General features: G+C 42.2%; 3 protein-coding genes across 5 annotated transcripts; 2 read left to right on the top strand and 1 right to left on the bottom strand.

The window, feature by feature from the left end:
• Positions 1-2,333: 2,333 nt before the first annotated feature.
• Positions 2,334-3,925, top strand: LOC147157848 (uncharacterized). Its single transcript, XM_086063009.1, has 2 exons — positions 2,334-2,680; positions 3,027-3,925. The coding sequence occupies exon 2, from the start codon at positions 3,033-3,035 to the stop codon at positions 3,402-3,404; it is 372 nt and encodes a 123-aa protein (XP_085919135.1). The 5' UTR covers positions 2,334-2,680; positions 3,027-3,032; the 3' UTR covers positions 3,405-3,925.
• Positions 3,926-5,090: 1,165 nt separating this feature from the next.
• wipf3 (WAS/WASL interacting protein family member 3) lies at positions 5,091-12,770 on the top strand. 3 transcript variants are annotated; one of them, XM_086061910.1, is made up of 9 exons: positions 5,091-5,306; positions 6,255-6,344; positions 6,579-6,711; positions 8,081-8,242; positions 8,376-9,086; positions 9,230-9,367; positions 10,116-10,217; positions 10,317-10,388; positions 11,619-12,770. In XM_086061910.1, the coding sequence occupies exons 2-8, from the start codon at positions 6,276-6,278 to the stop codon at positions 10,355-10,357; spliced, it is 1,356 nt and encodes a 451-aa protein (XP_085918036.1). In that variant the 5' UTR covers positions 5,091-5,306; positions 6,255-6,275; the 3' UTR covers positions 10,358-10,388; positions 11,619-12,770. The 3 variants fall into 3 exon arrangements, with proteins under 3 accessions (XP_085918036.1, XP_085918034.1, XP_085918035.1); XM_086061908.1 differs by lacking the exon at positions 11,619-12,770 and having other exon boundaries at positions 10,317-11,176; XM_086061909.1 differs by lacking the exon at positions 11,619-12,770 and having other exon boundaries at positions 6,240-6,344; positions 10,317-11,176.
• LOC147157846 (peptidyl-prolyl cis-trans isomerase FKBP14-like) lies at positions 10,970-12,831 on the bottom strand. The gene is made up of 4 exons (XM_086061911.1): positions 12,511-12,831; positions 12,272-12,432; positions 11,837-11,964; positions 10,970-11,372 (listed from the first exon to the last, which is right to left on the bottom strand). Exons 1-4 carry the CDS (start codon positions 12,702-12,704, stop codon positions 11,208-11,210), a joined length of 648 nt encoding a protein of 215 aa, XP_085918037.1. The 5' UTR covers positions 12,705-12,831; the 3' UTR covers positions 10,970-11,207.
• Positions 12,832-12,891: the final 60 nt, after the last annotated feature.

The raw sequence follows: 12,891 nt of genomic DNA, 5'->3' as shown, positions 1-12,891 counted from the left end.
GATTCTCACAGAGGTGACTCACAAAGTGCTTCTCATGGTTAAAATACAGAATCGCGAACGTTATACAGGTAACACAGAGGGGGAAACTGATTAAATACCTACATAATACCTGCCTAAATTAATGTTTTTAGACATTGAATATTATTATAATTACTGGACTTTATCCCTGCTTGTTTTCGATGCTTTGAGTATTCATTCTGTCTTTATTCTGCATTGCTCTCTAATCTGCAAAAAATAAAATTTGAAGTAAATTTCAGTGATGTATAAATTTAACACTTAATCAAAGTCAGTTAAGCAGTGCACATTTCTTGTAAAAATTGCATGTGAAAATAGCTGTGTTTCATAAAAAAAACAAAAGGAGCAGTTTTTGTATATAAAACTTAATCAAAGTCATGCCCACATCATGTGGTAGCTTTATGTGAAGGGTGTGGATGCTCACTAAGTGACTGATTGTCACAACCAAGCTTGACAATGCAAATTTAAGCACCATGATAACGTTACCTGGGTGTGGATATTATTTGTCTGAACAAGGTGTACCCAAGTGAAGTCACGATTAATACCAAAATGAAATGTAAAACTAGATTGTGCTTGGAGATATAAACAAAACCTCTAAGGCCTAGAACCACATTTTTTACAAACTCCCTAAGAAAACATGGCTAAATAAACAAAAATTGAATACATCGACACTGAGGTCGGTCTGCTCCACCCAAATGTACAGAAACCATATCAAAAATTATTTTTATCTCCTGTTAAATAATGTGATGATCTGCAGTTTTTCCCGACTAAAAAAATAAATCTGGCTTTTATATGCCTATACGTTGTTACCCGAAAAGGCAAGACTGCTTAGAAATCACAACAGTTCTTAGCCTCAGTAAGCGCTCTCACTTCCTTTGAGGAGTTTTGCAAGCTTACCCTACCAGTCCAACTGGCTGCCTGCTGCTCTCGTTCCCATGGCTCGCACACCTCGGTTCGACTTGTTGTTCAATTCTGCCACAATGGCAAAAATACATTTTCAGGTGTACATGTGGCGCTGTAATCGAGATGACTCATTAGTGTCATCGCCCTGAAGGCACAAGTGCAGACGGGCACGTGGATTATGATTTGTTAATATGTTGTGTCCTTATATATGTATGAATCCATAGATATACAATAATCCTATATAAACACGTGGTTTAGAAAAAGACACTTATTACACGTTGTCAATGTGATTTGCAGGTTCAAGCGTAAGAAGTTGGTTTCAAAAGTTGCATGTGGACAAGCACTATATAAAATGGCTGACTGGAAAACAAACCCATTCAAGACAAGTTTATTTTAAGGGCTTCACCGGCCCACAGTTCAGAAAAAAAACAATCCGGGAAAGGGAAAACTCCAGGAAAAGTTGCAATGAATGCTGAGTTGGCAAAAGTTATAATGTATAATGTCACTTCAAACGGTATTGGAGGCCATTTAATGAAATGAAGTGCCATCTAGCCTCTCTTTCTGAGCAGGAGAGGAAGGGAGTAGGAAAGAGAAGTGACAGGAAAACAGGCCAAAATCAAGACGTCAAACAAAATAATAGCAATTTATAAGCACAATTAGAAATCTTTTCACTCTCTTTTGTGTGTCTGTATCATTATGTACTTTAAAAATCATTACTAATTTTCATATTTTTATTTACAGTATATATAGGCTATGCAAGTATTGCATGTCTTTGATTTCAGTCATAGTTTGTGTCATTTTTCAATTTAAAAAAAAAGAAATCTAAAAATAAACTTTGCAGAAAGCAGGCTGTAAATTAAATCACTCCAATACGATTTGAAAGATATTTTCTAATCTAAAAACACAACTCAAGTGTATTTTTTTCAGTTATCATTAGCTAATTTTTCATTTTATTTATTTATTCGGTATTCAGTTGACAGCATTGGCAAAGGTATATACCATAAATGTCGCAAAACCCCTATTTATTTATTATTATTATTTAATTTCATGTCAGACTCTGTACTCTATTATTGTTATTATTTATTTATTTTTACTTCGACTTAAGTACAGCGTGTGAGTATTTTTGCCCTCTGTCCTTAATAACCTTTTGTGAAATTAAACGCCTCTTGGCATTTAATACTTTTAAACCGCATTAAAGGTACACTGTGGCCTATTAAAAACAAAACAAAACAATAATGTCAATGATGGGTTGGGTCACACAAGTACAATACAAAGGATTCCTTTTTTTAATCCGTCACCGAAGAGAGTCATATACTCCCATCGGTTTAGTTGCCCGGCAACAACAAACCCCGCCCACACGACAACAGGTTAACCTGGGTGGGGCTCACGTGACCAGTTGGGCGCTGTCAGCCAATCGGGAGTGAGTACAGGTGCGACGACGTGAGAGTTTCGGAGACGGAAACCTGCTGGTTCAGTCAGCGCAAAGAGACACCTCAGATGTGACATTTTTAATGCCAGCATTTTGGAACAATTATTAAGGAAGGGTCGAGACATTTGACTGGAATACGACATTTTTGCCGGCAAGATACCGAGAGGAGACGAGTCGGCCTACTCGAGCGTGACTTGTATACACTTCCAATTGGAGAATTGTTGTCACTATTTTATGAAGGCAAGACAAGTGGCTTTAAATTAGATCACTATCAAGATTGTTTCATCGCGATTTGGATCAACACAAGAGTCGCCAGCTCCTGCTTTCCCTCAAGTAAGCGAAATGTTTTGCATATAATCCACACGTGAATCACAGTTTGAGTTTGTTCTTTACTCGCAACTCATTAAACCAGTTTTACAAAGAAGGCTTTACAAGATTAGGAGGTGGGAAGTACCGTGACAGTCAGACACAAATCGTCATCTAGCAAGTGAATGAAATCGCAGTTGGATTGTTTACAAGTCAAATACAGTCTGATTTATTTCTACCTTTCAAACGGGATGGATTTGAGTCATTATGAATGTGTAAGGTAAAAATGTAGCTGCTAAATTGTTTACGGTGATAATATAAAACGTAAAGCATGACAAATAATACAGTGATGATCTCCTTTGCTCCCTTGCAGTCAAAGATGACCGAGAGGGTAAAATGGTGGAGGGCCTTCCTGCCAAAGAAGAAGCCGGGAGGCCCCAAGGACTCCAATAGCCCGTACGCGTGCGGACAAGAATTTGACCCTTTTGCCCAAGACAAGTCCAAAGAGTCCAAGAGCACCACTGAGCAGTCTCTCTCCCAACAAGAGTCCACCAACGGCTCCTGCCTCTTCAGCAACGAGACCTACGACGACTCCCGCATGGAGTCCCTCTTCAACGAGCAGACTTGCCGCAGAAATATGAACGTGTCCCGCTCGGGCCGCTATAAAGAGAAGAGGAGGGTTCGTATAGGAATTCCCGTGGAGGATAAAAGCACGGAGAACGTGGCGCCGGCGAAAGATGACATTCGGTGATTGGTGGCGGAGAAGAGGCGACGGAAGGTACAAAAAAAAAGAAAAAAAAAAAGGACTTTGTGAAGATGGGAAGGAAAAAGGCTTCCTTCCCTTGAGGTGTACGGAAGTTTCTGTAGGTTGATTGTGATGATGAGCAGAGAGGACTGAAGGATCACGGGAAAGATGGGATGGTTTTGATGCAGAGCCCATCAAGTGAGATTGTTTGGGGTCCTCTTTTTTTATGTAACATATTGCCCTTTCGTGCGTGATTACGTCATTTAATATATGTAAATGAAGGATGTGCCAAAATGCTTTTGTGAAACAGTTGGAAGGCTTTGAGGGACATACGAGCTTAATTTTAATGAAGGATGAGAATACAGCCAGTTTTAAACACCGATGTTGTATCCAGAAGGATGAGATTATGCAAATATGTGACCCCGCCCCAGACGTTGGGTTTGTTTTTATGCTACGCTGTTTGTTTAGATCACCTGTGAATATTGAAATGAAGGTAACATGAGCAATAAATCAAACTGTTGCTACCATTACGTGTCTACGTGCTTTGTTCATTCTTAACCTTACATCCATCTATTCGTTTTATATACCGCTTATCCTCTTGAGAGTTGCTGTTGAGTTTCGCAGCTGAATTTGGGCAACTCCACCCAGGACTGGTTGCCAGCCGATCACAATGGCATATGAGTCAGTCCCGAGGTCAGGTATAAGTAAACCACTACACCGTCTTGACTGCTTTACACCAAGCCTTTACTCGATGTGAATACATGAGCTTGAAATGATTCCACAATGACAGTACAATGTGTGTCAAACTGAGGCCTTAAGTGTTTTCCGTTGTAAGGGAGGAGCGCGCTTGTGTCACTGCATTCCTGTGTCACCTGCTGCCACGTTGCAATGACCCATTTACTCATTTTATTTCAGTGAATGCATACATTTGTGTGAATGAAATATCACTAGCTTGTAGCTGTTATTTTCTATCGCCATCGAAACGTAATAGAATTAATTTTATAACCATGCTGTCGTGTCATTTTACCACTAGGGGGTGCCGCACGCCAGTCAATAAAACGGAATGGAGCCAAAAATAAACGCAGATGGTTGATGTTGCAAAATCATATCTCACGGTAATTAACAGCCTGATCATTTAAACTGTCAACAAGGAACCACATTGTGAGTAACATGCCAAAAAAATACCTGTTTTGTTGAACACATTACCCATTGTTGCATAGCAAAGCGACATTGACGGTACTGTAGTGAATGAACTCAACAAAATAAGCAATCCTCGCTAATAAAACAGCCATTGTTTTGCACTTACTCTGCATTGTTGCGCTGTGAATTTGCACAATTTAACATTTATGTGGATCATTACGCTTTGCAATACCAGCGACAGAACAATTGTAGTATGTACTATCAATGCTCTTCCACTAGATGGCAGTAGGTACAAGTAGCCTGTGTCTCTACCTGTTGCCAATACTTTGGCTTTGTGTTCGACTGCTGCGCACGTAAAAGTGTGAGTTAATTAAGGCGAGGTTGATTTTTCCAATGTAAAGTAAAATATGTGCCTTGGCTCATTAAAGGTCATGTGTCTAGTAATAATCCCCCGCCCTGTGTTTCTTCCCAGTCGTGTGGTGTCCTGCCCCCCTTCTGCAACGTGTGGTATTGCACCGCTAGAATCCTGGACAGAGAGAGAGAGAGAGAACTACTGTGCAATCAATAGTCCACTGTTCATGTGCACAGGGCTGCATCGTGGACACAAAAAAAAGAAGAAGAAACTAAACCACTTCTGCAACTTTTTGAAGGTTTTTGCAGGTACTTTTTGGTTAAAGACAGACAGCCTGGTTAAAGATAAAGCTATGCAGTCCGTTTGCTGCTGAGGACTTTCTGAAAGCTGGCAGGTGAACTTCTGACTTTGTGAAGGTAGGCCCAAGTTCGTTGTTTCTACTTATCTATTTACCGTAGAACACGTGACAAAATAATAGGTACACTTGCACAAAGCTCTAAACAAAATCAAGTGTAAAAAGTAATTATGACAAAAGATATTGAAAATCATTTTGCAAGTTGAAAACAACAACTGTAACATGAGGTGCGTTCCACCTGTTTCACAGCATGGAAAGTCAGTGGTCAGCTTGGCCTGTTTAAAAGTCCTCACTGGCAGTGTCACGGAGACGTTTGACACACTTTTGACGATAGAAATAGTAACTGGGCAACAGGTTGCCAGTTGCATAGTGAGTGCCCGGCTCACAATCTGTGTTCTTGTTCCCCCCAGAGGGGTCTGATGGGGTTGAGATCAGTACTTAAAAGTAGATATTGTTCTCCAAAAAAAGTCTTGGTAAGCTAAAATATCGAGGTTGAACTGGAATGAAGGGGTGTCCCATTATTTTTGTAGCATAGTGTGTGACATAAACAGCTTTATTGGTGTTTATCAAATTAGCTGAGATGCTCAAATTCCTGGCAGATAAGTCAGATTGTTAGCCAATCAGGTTAGAATTGTCATGTTAAAAACAGTATACTAAAAAAAAAAAAAAAATGTGCGCTTCATGCTCACTAGTTTGGTGTTATTTCCCAAAACTGCAGTGAGTGTGTTGAAGGATGGGAGTCTATTACCTCTCGCACAACACGCACCATTGTTCCTCTCCCGACTCCCGCCATGGGACATTGTGGGAAGCCAGGGTGAGAAGGGGCGGGTGGGGGTTGAGTGTGTTGGACTTCTCCAGAGAGGATGGACAGCGTTCTGTTTCCTGTTTTGCGCTACACGCCGCTGAAAGAGCTTCCTGTTCACAGAATCGGGCGAGAGGTCAACTTAAGTGTTTTTTTGTGCACAGTAGCAGCTTCTGGTGACATTTTTTACAGCGGTGTCCTCTACAGGTAGAGTTGAGGCCTCCAAACATGCCGATTCCCCCGCCGCCGCCGCCGCCGCCTCCCCTGGCGCCACCCCCCAGCAGTGCACCTTCACTGGTAAGAAAATATTGATAGAAGACTTTTGGATTAAAGCTCTCAACACCTGGAGGTTGTTTGAATTATTGATGGAGGCCGAGTGTTATGTTTCCCCAGCAGGTGCACAGTGTCCGCATAATAAGCGAGTCGCACGTAATGGCGAGTCTTTCCCTTCTAAACCCATGATTGGGTAAGGAAGTATTATTTTGTAGCTTAAGTAAAAGTAAACTTTATATGTATTTGTCTGTGTCACAGTTTCCAGTGGAGCCTCCTAAGGTCCAATCTAGCGGAGGAGGTGGCAGGAGCGCTCTGTTAGCCGACATCCAGAAGGGAGCCAGACTCAAGAAGGTTACGCAGGTCAATGACCGCAGTGCCCCTGTTGTAGAGAGTAAGAGAAACAACCTTACGCACCTTGCAGACATTCATGGAAATGACTTGATCTTCATTCTCAATTTTTTTTACTTGCAGTTCATGAGGTGCCTGTGTATTTCTTTGGCCATTTTTTAGCGTAGACACGCATATATATATATATATGCACACTCAAGTGTGCACTTGAGGAAGGAATGTCATCGGATTGTAGATAAGGATGCAGACGTAGTAGGAAATTGCTATCTACAGTGGCTAACACAATAAAGCAGACTCTTACTACACTAAGTTGTATCCATATGTAATATGTTGGTTATTTAATCAGCTTGTTGATTGGGTTTTGGATATTTCACCAGGCTGTTAGACGTTTCTTCTAGAAAGAAACTGCATGTGTTTCTCGATTTACAGTAGTTAGACGGGTCAAACACATGCACCTTTTGCATATTGATACACCTCCAAAGATGCTGGGTCATAAATAACCCAATTTTGGTCAAAAATTGGATCAACCTTGGGTCAATTTAACCCAAACTGGGGTGTTTTGTACAAAACAACCCAATATGGGTCAAATTGACCCAAGTAGTGAGTTGGCCCATTTTTTGACTAAAATAGTTTTGTCAAAAATGGGTTGTTTTGAAACAAAACACAAATTATACCCCCCCCCCCAAATAAATAAATCAAAATAAAATAAAATAAATAAATACATAAATAAATGTTGCTTTTGTACAAAACAACCCAAAGCTGGGTCAAATTGATCCAAGTAGCGGGTTGGCCTCATTTGCCACCAAAATTCAGTTCAAAACAATTTTTTTTTTTTTGACAAAACAATTTTTTTGAAAAATTGGGCCAACCTACTACTTGGGTCAATTTGAACCATACTGGGTTGTTCCAATGTGGTTTTTTTGTATTTTGTTAAAAAAAAAAACAACTAGTCATTTGGGTTTAACTGAACCAAGTTAGTGAGTTGCTCCCATTTTTGACCCAGCAGTGTTAAGAGTGTATACACCCTTATGACTGCGAGGTGAAAAATTGGACTGAACCACTAACTAGGGTCAATTTTACCCAAATTTGGGTTGTTTTAGAACAACCCAATGTTTTGGATTTTTGTGTACATAAAATTGGGTTGTTTTGTATAAAACAACCCAGAAAGCTGTGTCAAATTGACCCAAGTTAATGGGTCAACCAAATTTGTGACCCAAATTTTTTTTTTGACCCAACAGTAAGTATATAGCTTCAAAGCAGTAGTGAAGACTTTGCGATAAAATGACTTCCAGCACAAGAGATGTATTAAAATAAATATCTGCCTTAGATTCTAATGTTGACTTTAGAGTAAACAATGTTGGTTTTTATAGTTATCATATTACAATGAGTATTGCATGCATGTTGCCCCGCAGAGCCCAAGGCGACAAGTGGAGATTTGTCCAGCAATGTCGGTGCTGCCCAGGGTCCATGTGGAGGTGCGGCACCCATGGTGCCATCCCTTGGTGGGCTGTTTGCAGGGGGGTTTCCCACCCTAAGGCCGATAGGGCAACGAGACTCGGCAGGCAAGACGCCAGGTTGGTAGAAAGTCAGTTCAGTGGTACCTTCGCTTACGAGGTTAATTTGTTCTGTAACTCGTTGTATGTATTTTCATGTTTTGAATGTCTCCCTTTAAAAAAGTCAATTCCTGTGTGTGTGTTTGTGTTCAAGTGTCCCGCTCAAGCTCCTCAGCCTCACTCAAGCCGCTGTGGAACACGCCCAGTTTGGCGGACTTGATCGGCCCCTTCGCAGGTGTCGGCCCCCGTCCGCTGGCCTCTTCCTCTGCCCCTCCCTCGCCCACTCACGCCAGCAAGCATCTTGCTCCTCTTCTCGTGGCCGCTCCCGCTACGCCGGCACCACCTGCCCCGCCCTCTGCTGCTCCTCCTCCTCCCCCGCCCCCACCTCAAGCCTTCCAGGACCGCCCCGCCAACAGGCCCCCACCTCTGCCCTCTTGCCCACCCCCTCTGCCCTCTTGCCCACCCCCTCCGCCCCCATCTCAGGTCACAAAGCCCACCTGGCTTCCCATCCAGCACTACCAACACGCCACCAACGCCCAACCCTTGACGCCTCCCCCGCCATCTTACAATCCACCTTCTCTCCCTGGGGACCGCTTCTCTTGGTCCTTCTACCCTCCAGCGCCCCCTGTTGTCCATTCTGAACTTGCAAAGTTCCCCATCTTGCGTGACTATAGCCCTCTAGGACCACCGCCCCCGCCACCACCTCCTCCTCTCCCGAGTTCTTACACTCCCAGCTGCCCAGCCACTCTCCCGCCGCCCCCACCCAGAATTCCTGCCGTGCCCTCGCCGGCCTTACGTTTTCTCCCGCCGTCATACCCATGCAACGCTCCAACCAGACGACCGCCTGCTGTGCCAAGAAGTGCAGGTTGGTCCATAAACGGGCGCTAAGCTGGTCTTGTAACATGACTAATTCACAACATATCCAATTGAAATGCATTTTTCATGTTGAAGATCACGTTTCGGACACACGTCTGACTCCTCCCTTCTCCCCCCCCCCCATGTGAGCAGGTGCCAGCCGTCTGGCTCCTCCTCCAGCTCCTCCAGCACGTTCCCCCTCCACCGAGCTGTCCAGCCGCATCCCTCCCCCTCCTCCGCCGCCTCCCCTGCCCCCGACCAGCCTCAGGAATGGACCCCTGCATGGCCTGGGTGAGTGAATGACAAGTAACGCTTGGGCATCCTGTTAATTACAATGGCCTTAGAATTTTATTAAATGTGGATGGCGCTTACTCACTTGTGTAAGGGCGCAAGCAAAATAATAAGTCATTATGGAGGAAAGATTTTCTACGGAAAAAATATGATTAAAAAAAGCGCAGGCAAATATCTGAGGAAATCCAGATTGGCCTTTTTTATTTATTTTTACCCAAATTGGGTTATTTCTTTCTTTAAATAAGTGAAGATGCACTCTAAAAATATATTTCTTATTTTATATTATTATTACTACATGATATATATTTAAAAAAAAAAATGGAGTTTAGGACAAAACAACCCAATGTTTTAGGTTGTTTTGTGGGTTAATCATTTTGACTCAATTATGTATTTATTTATTTATTTTGGTTTGAACATCTAACCCAAAATATTGGGTCAGTCCCTTGTTGACCCATATTGGGTTATTTTTGACCCAAGTGTTTTTAGAGGGTATTTTATATATGCTGAGGGCCACTAGAATATGGACGACGGTCTGTAAATGGCCCCCGAGCCGTAGTTTGGATATCCATGGTCTAATTGAAGCTGATATCCATGGTCTAATTGAAGCTAATCAAATCACTTCAACACTAAGTGCTAAAAAATTCACTTCACTTCACGTTTGAACTTTTAGGCCCACAACCAAATTTCACGATCCAATAATATTTAGCATCTGAAAATGACAGCATAATTGCTTCTTCACTCCATCCAGATGACTTTGAATCCAAATTCCAGTTCCACCCAATAGAAGATTTACCTCCTCCGGATGAATTCAAGCCTTTCCCTCGCATCTACCCAAGCAAGGAAAACCGAGGTGCAGTATAGCAGCACAGAAAAATCCCCCGTGCTGTAATGACTCTCCCAAATTTCAATATGTGATGTTTTCTTTTCACTCTCCATCGTCTCTTAACAGTAAACCCCGCCCCCCACGGGATCAGGTCGCACCTCAGATGAGATTCATCCCACACAATTCTTGGATACAAAGGTTAGGAAACACACAAGAGCCAGGGACTTTTGTTTCGGCAGGCATCGTTGTTTGTGTGTTTGTTACGCCTTATACTACAGTATGTGACCTCTGACCTTTTCCTGGAGTGGAATGTTTTGAACGTGAGAGAGAGAGAGGAGGGCTCTCCCAAGTCATCCACAGTCTCTTGTGAATTTCTTCCAGGGGCTATTTTGGATGTGGTTTGAGCGCTTCATTACTTGTACGCAAAATTTTTGATATTGTTATCCATCAATTTACGTAACCAAGTCTGCGTGATTTGGGATTCTTGTTTACAAATCAAGACTGTTGTATGGCAGGCTTTGCTAATGCATTTCAACTACAATTTGATGCGTACACATCAATAGTATAGAAGTATCTCGAATTGTAGACTATTACTTGACTTTTACAGTGATTACAAAAGTGCACTTGATATTAAGTTTCCTCTTCGAATGTATTAACCAGATTTGTGACAACAGTGCCACCTGTTGGCCAACCATATAACATGTGATTCACTAACTTTTTCAAGTCACTTTATTGATCAAATAGATTCAAAGAGACAATCCCGCAAACCATTCTGCCTGTATTTTAAAAATATTATGTTTATTACAAAGTTTGACATGAATGCAAAATCCCTGCAACAAAACCACACTTGGTGATTCATTTGGGGCAATAAATGTATTTGTGAAAAATCACTACACAAAATTGTAGCTCAATTCAGGTTCACAAACGAGTTCAATGTCATGCATCCACAGGTAACCTGAGAATTTTCAATGCATCATAAATGAATGAAAAAAGGACAAAGAACATACGAGAGTGTCTTTAAAGTTCATCGTGTTTGTACTTGTAAGTAAACTCCTTGGAGGATATGAAGCCGTCTTTATTTTCATCTTCCTTGGTGAAAATGTCTTCGACCATATTCTCATGCAAGGTGTCATTAGGCGGGTAGCCGTTACGCTCAAACTCCTTCTTCAAGTATTGTCTTACCTGCCAAGACAAAACCAGGGCATCATTGGGTTAATAAAAGGAGGCACACAAATCAACAGACACTTCATTAGGTACACTAATACAAGAGCTGTACTTAAAAATACGGCTCGAGATAACAATACAATATGAATAATTTCGATTGACGGTTTCAGAGAGGTATTCATTTAATAATGTGCTTATTGTTTTTATTAGTTCAGTGGCGTAGAAGAACTATTTCTAATATTTTGCTTTTTCATTACATTCCAGCATTGATTCTCCCAGTTTGGTACGCAGTCTCCCTCTAGTGGTATGCGAAAGAATGACTGAAAAGTGCAGATGAATGTTTTGCTCAGGAAGGGCATTTTCTATTTATTTACGAGTGAATGTAAAGCTCAGTTGTGGTGAGTATAGTAAGTATATTGGAAAATATGCATCTTATTTGGAAGAACTTCACATTTAATTGCTTTGGAATTGAATATTGTCACCTCGGACTTGGAAAGCTTCCAGTCATCATTAAGGTCCATCTCCTGGAACGACTCATGCGACCTTGGGCCGTTTCTGATGTCAAGCAGCTCAACGATGAAGGTTAAGGTGCTTTCAGGAGGGATTTTACCTAAACATGGAACATGTCAAAAGAGTGAACACTGTAAACAACAAGCTTGATATCACTTCAGGTTCGTTTGAAGACACTTAATTCATTAGAAAGTCTCCACTGTAGCATTTTGTGGGTGTTAATGAAACCGCTAGCGTTGTATGAGCTTACCAGGATAATTCACATGCTTCCACGGTAAGAAAAACAACAACAATACTGACAGCATTCAATCAGTATTAGAGTCCTAAAGAGTCATTCAGAACAGGTTTCCATGCAAGATATAAACATGCTAAACACTTGTAGGTAGCGCACCATGCACGTGGAGCACCTTTTCCTTCTTTCCCGAAGGCCAAAGCTGGAGGTATAATCAACTTCCTTTTCTCTCCTGCACACATGTTCTGCAGGCCTTTATCCCAACCTTTGATTGCCTCCCTGATGCCCAATGTGAACCACATGGCCTGTTTGTCACCGTCAGTAGGATCGCCACGACTACGTATACACGCATACAGGAAAAACAAGCGTTACTCATACTCCATAACTCGCTATTAACACAGTGACCGTACCTACCTGTCGTGAAAAACGGTACCATTTTCCAAGAAGCCTCGATGGTGCACCAGCAGCATGTCTCCATACTTGGATTTGCGATGACAGAGGAAAGGTTTGTGCAGGACTTCTATGTTGACCTCCGCCTCCGGCAGCGCTCCGCCGCACACGGCGGCCAGTAACGAGGAGCAGAACCAGCTCAGCACCGGCAGCAACATGGCCTCGTTACGGGGAGGGGGGAAGACACGCCGGTGTGGAAATATGCGGAATGGAATGTCGGTACACGGCGTGACGGGGCTGCGAATCGCGGACACTTCTACGTGGCAGTGACTTCCAGGGTAAGCGCCGTTGCAGGAAAGAGCGTCTGATTGGCTGCTTTCTCCTCCTAAACTCCGCCCATACAAG

Source organism: Leptonotus elevatus, chromosome 19 (assembly GCF_054856555.1).
Source record: "Leptonotus elevatus isolate MCC_2025b chromosome 19, RoL_Lele_1.0, whole genome shotgun sequence".
Lineage (NCBI taxonomy): Eukaryota > Metazoa > Chordata > Actinopteri > Syngnathiformes > Syngnathidae > Leptonotus > Leptonotus elevatus.
The sequence above is the reverse complement of the archived record's forward strand: the minus strand, read 5'-3'. Positions and strand labels throughout refer to the sequence as shown.

What these genes read in the sequence shown, in the direction of transcription:
- LOC147157848 (XM_086063009.1), top strand. Translation starts at nt 3,033, where the DNA reads ATGACCGAGAGGGTAAAATGGTGGAGGGCCTTCCTGCCAAAGAAGAAG.
- wipf3 (XM_086061910.1), top strand. Translation starts at nt 6,276, where the DNA reads ATGCCGATTCCCCCGCCGCCGCCGCCGCCGCCTCCCCTGGCGCCACCC. An exon ending in CCAGCAGTGCACCTTCACTG is followed by an intron (nt 6,345 to 6,578) that starts GTAAGAAAATAT and finishes TCTGTGTCACAG; the next exon opens with TTTCCAGTGGAGCCTCCTAA. An exon ending in TGCTGTGCCAAGAAGTGCAG is followed by an intron (nt 9,087 to 9,229) that starts GTTGGTCCATAA and finishes CCATGTGAGCAG; the next exon opens with GTGCCAGCCGTCTGGCTCCT.
- LOC147157846 (XM_086061911.1), bottom strand. Translation starts at nt 12,704, where the DNA reads ATGTTGCTGCCGGTGCTGAGCTGGTTCTGCTCCTCGTTACTGGCCGCC. An exon ending in CTTCGGGAAAGAAGGAAAAG is followed by an intron (nt 11,965 to 12,271) that starts GTGCTCCACGTG and finishes TTCCATGTTTAG; the next exon opens with GTAAAATCCCTCCTGAAAGC. An exon ending in GGAAGCTTTCCAAGTCCGAG is followed by an intron (nt 11,373 to 11,836) that starts GTGACAATATTC and finishes TTGTCTTGGCAG; the next exon opens with GTAAGACAATACTTGAAGAA.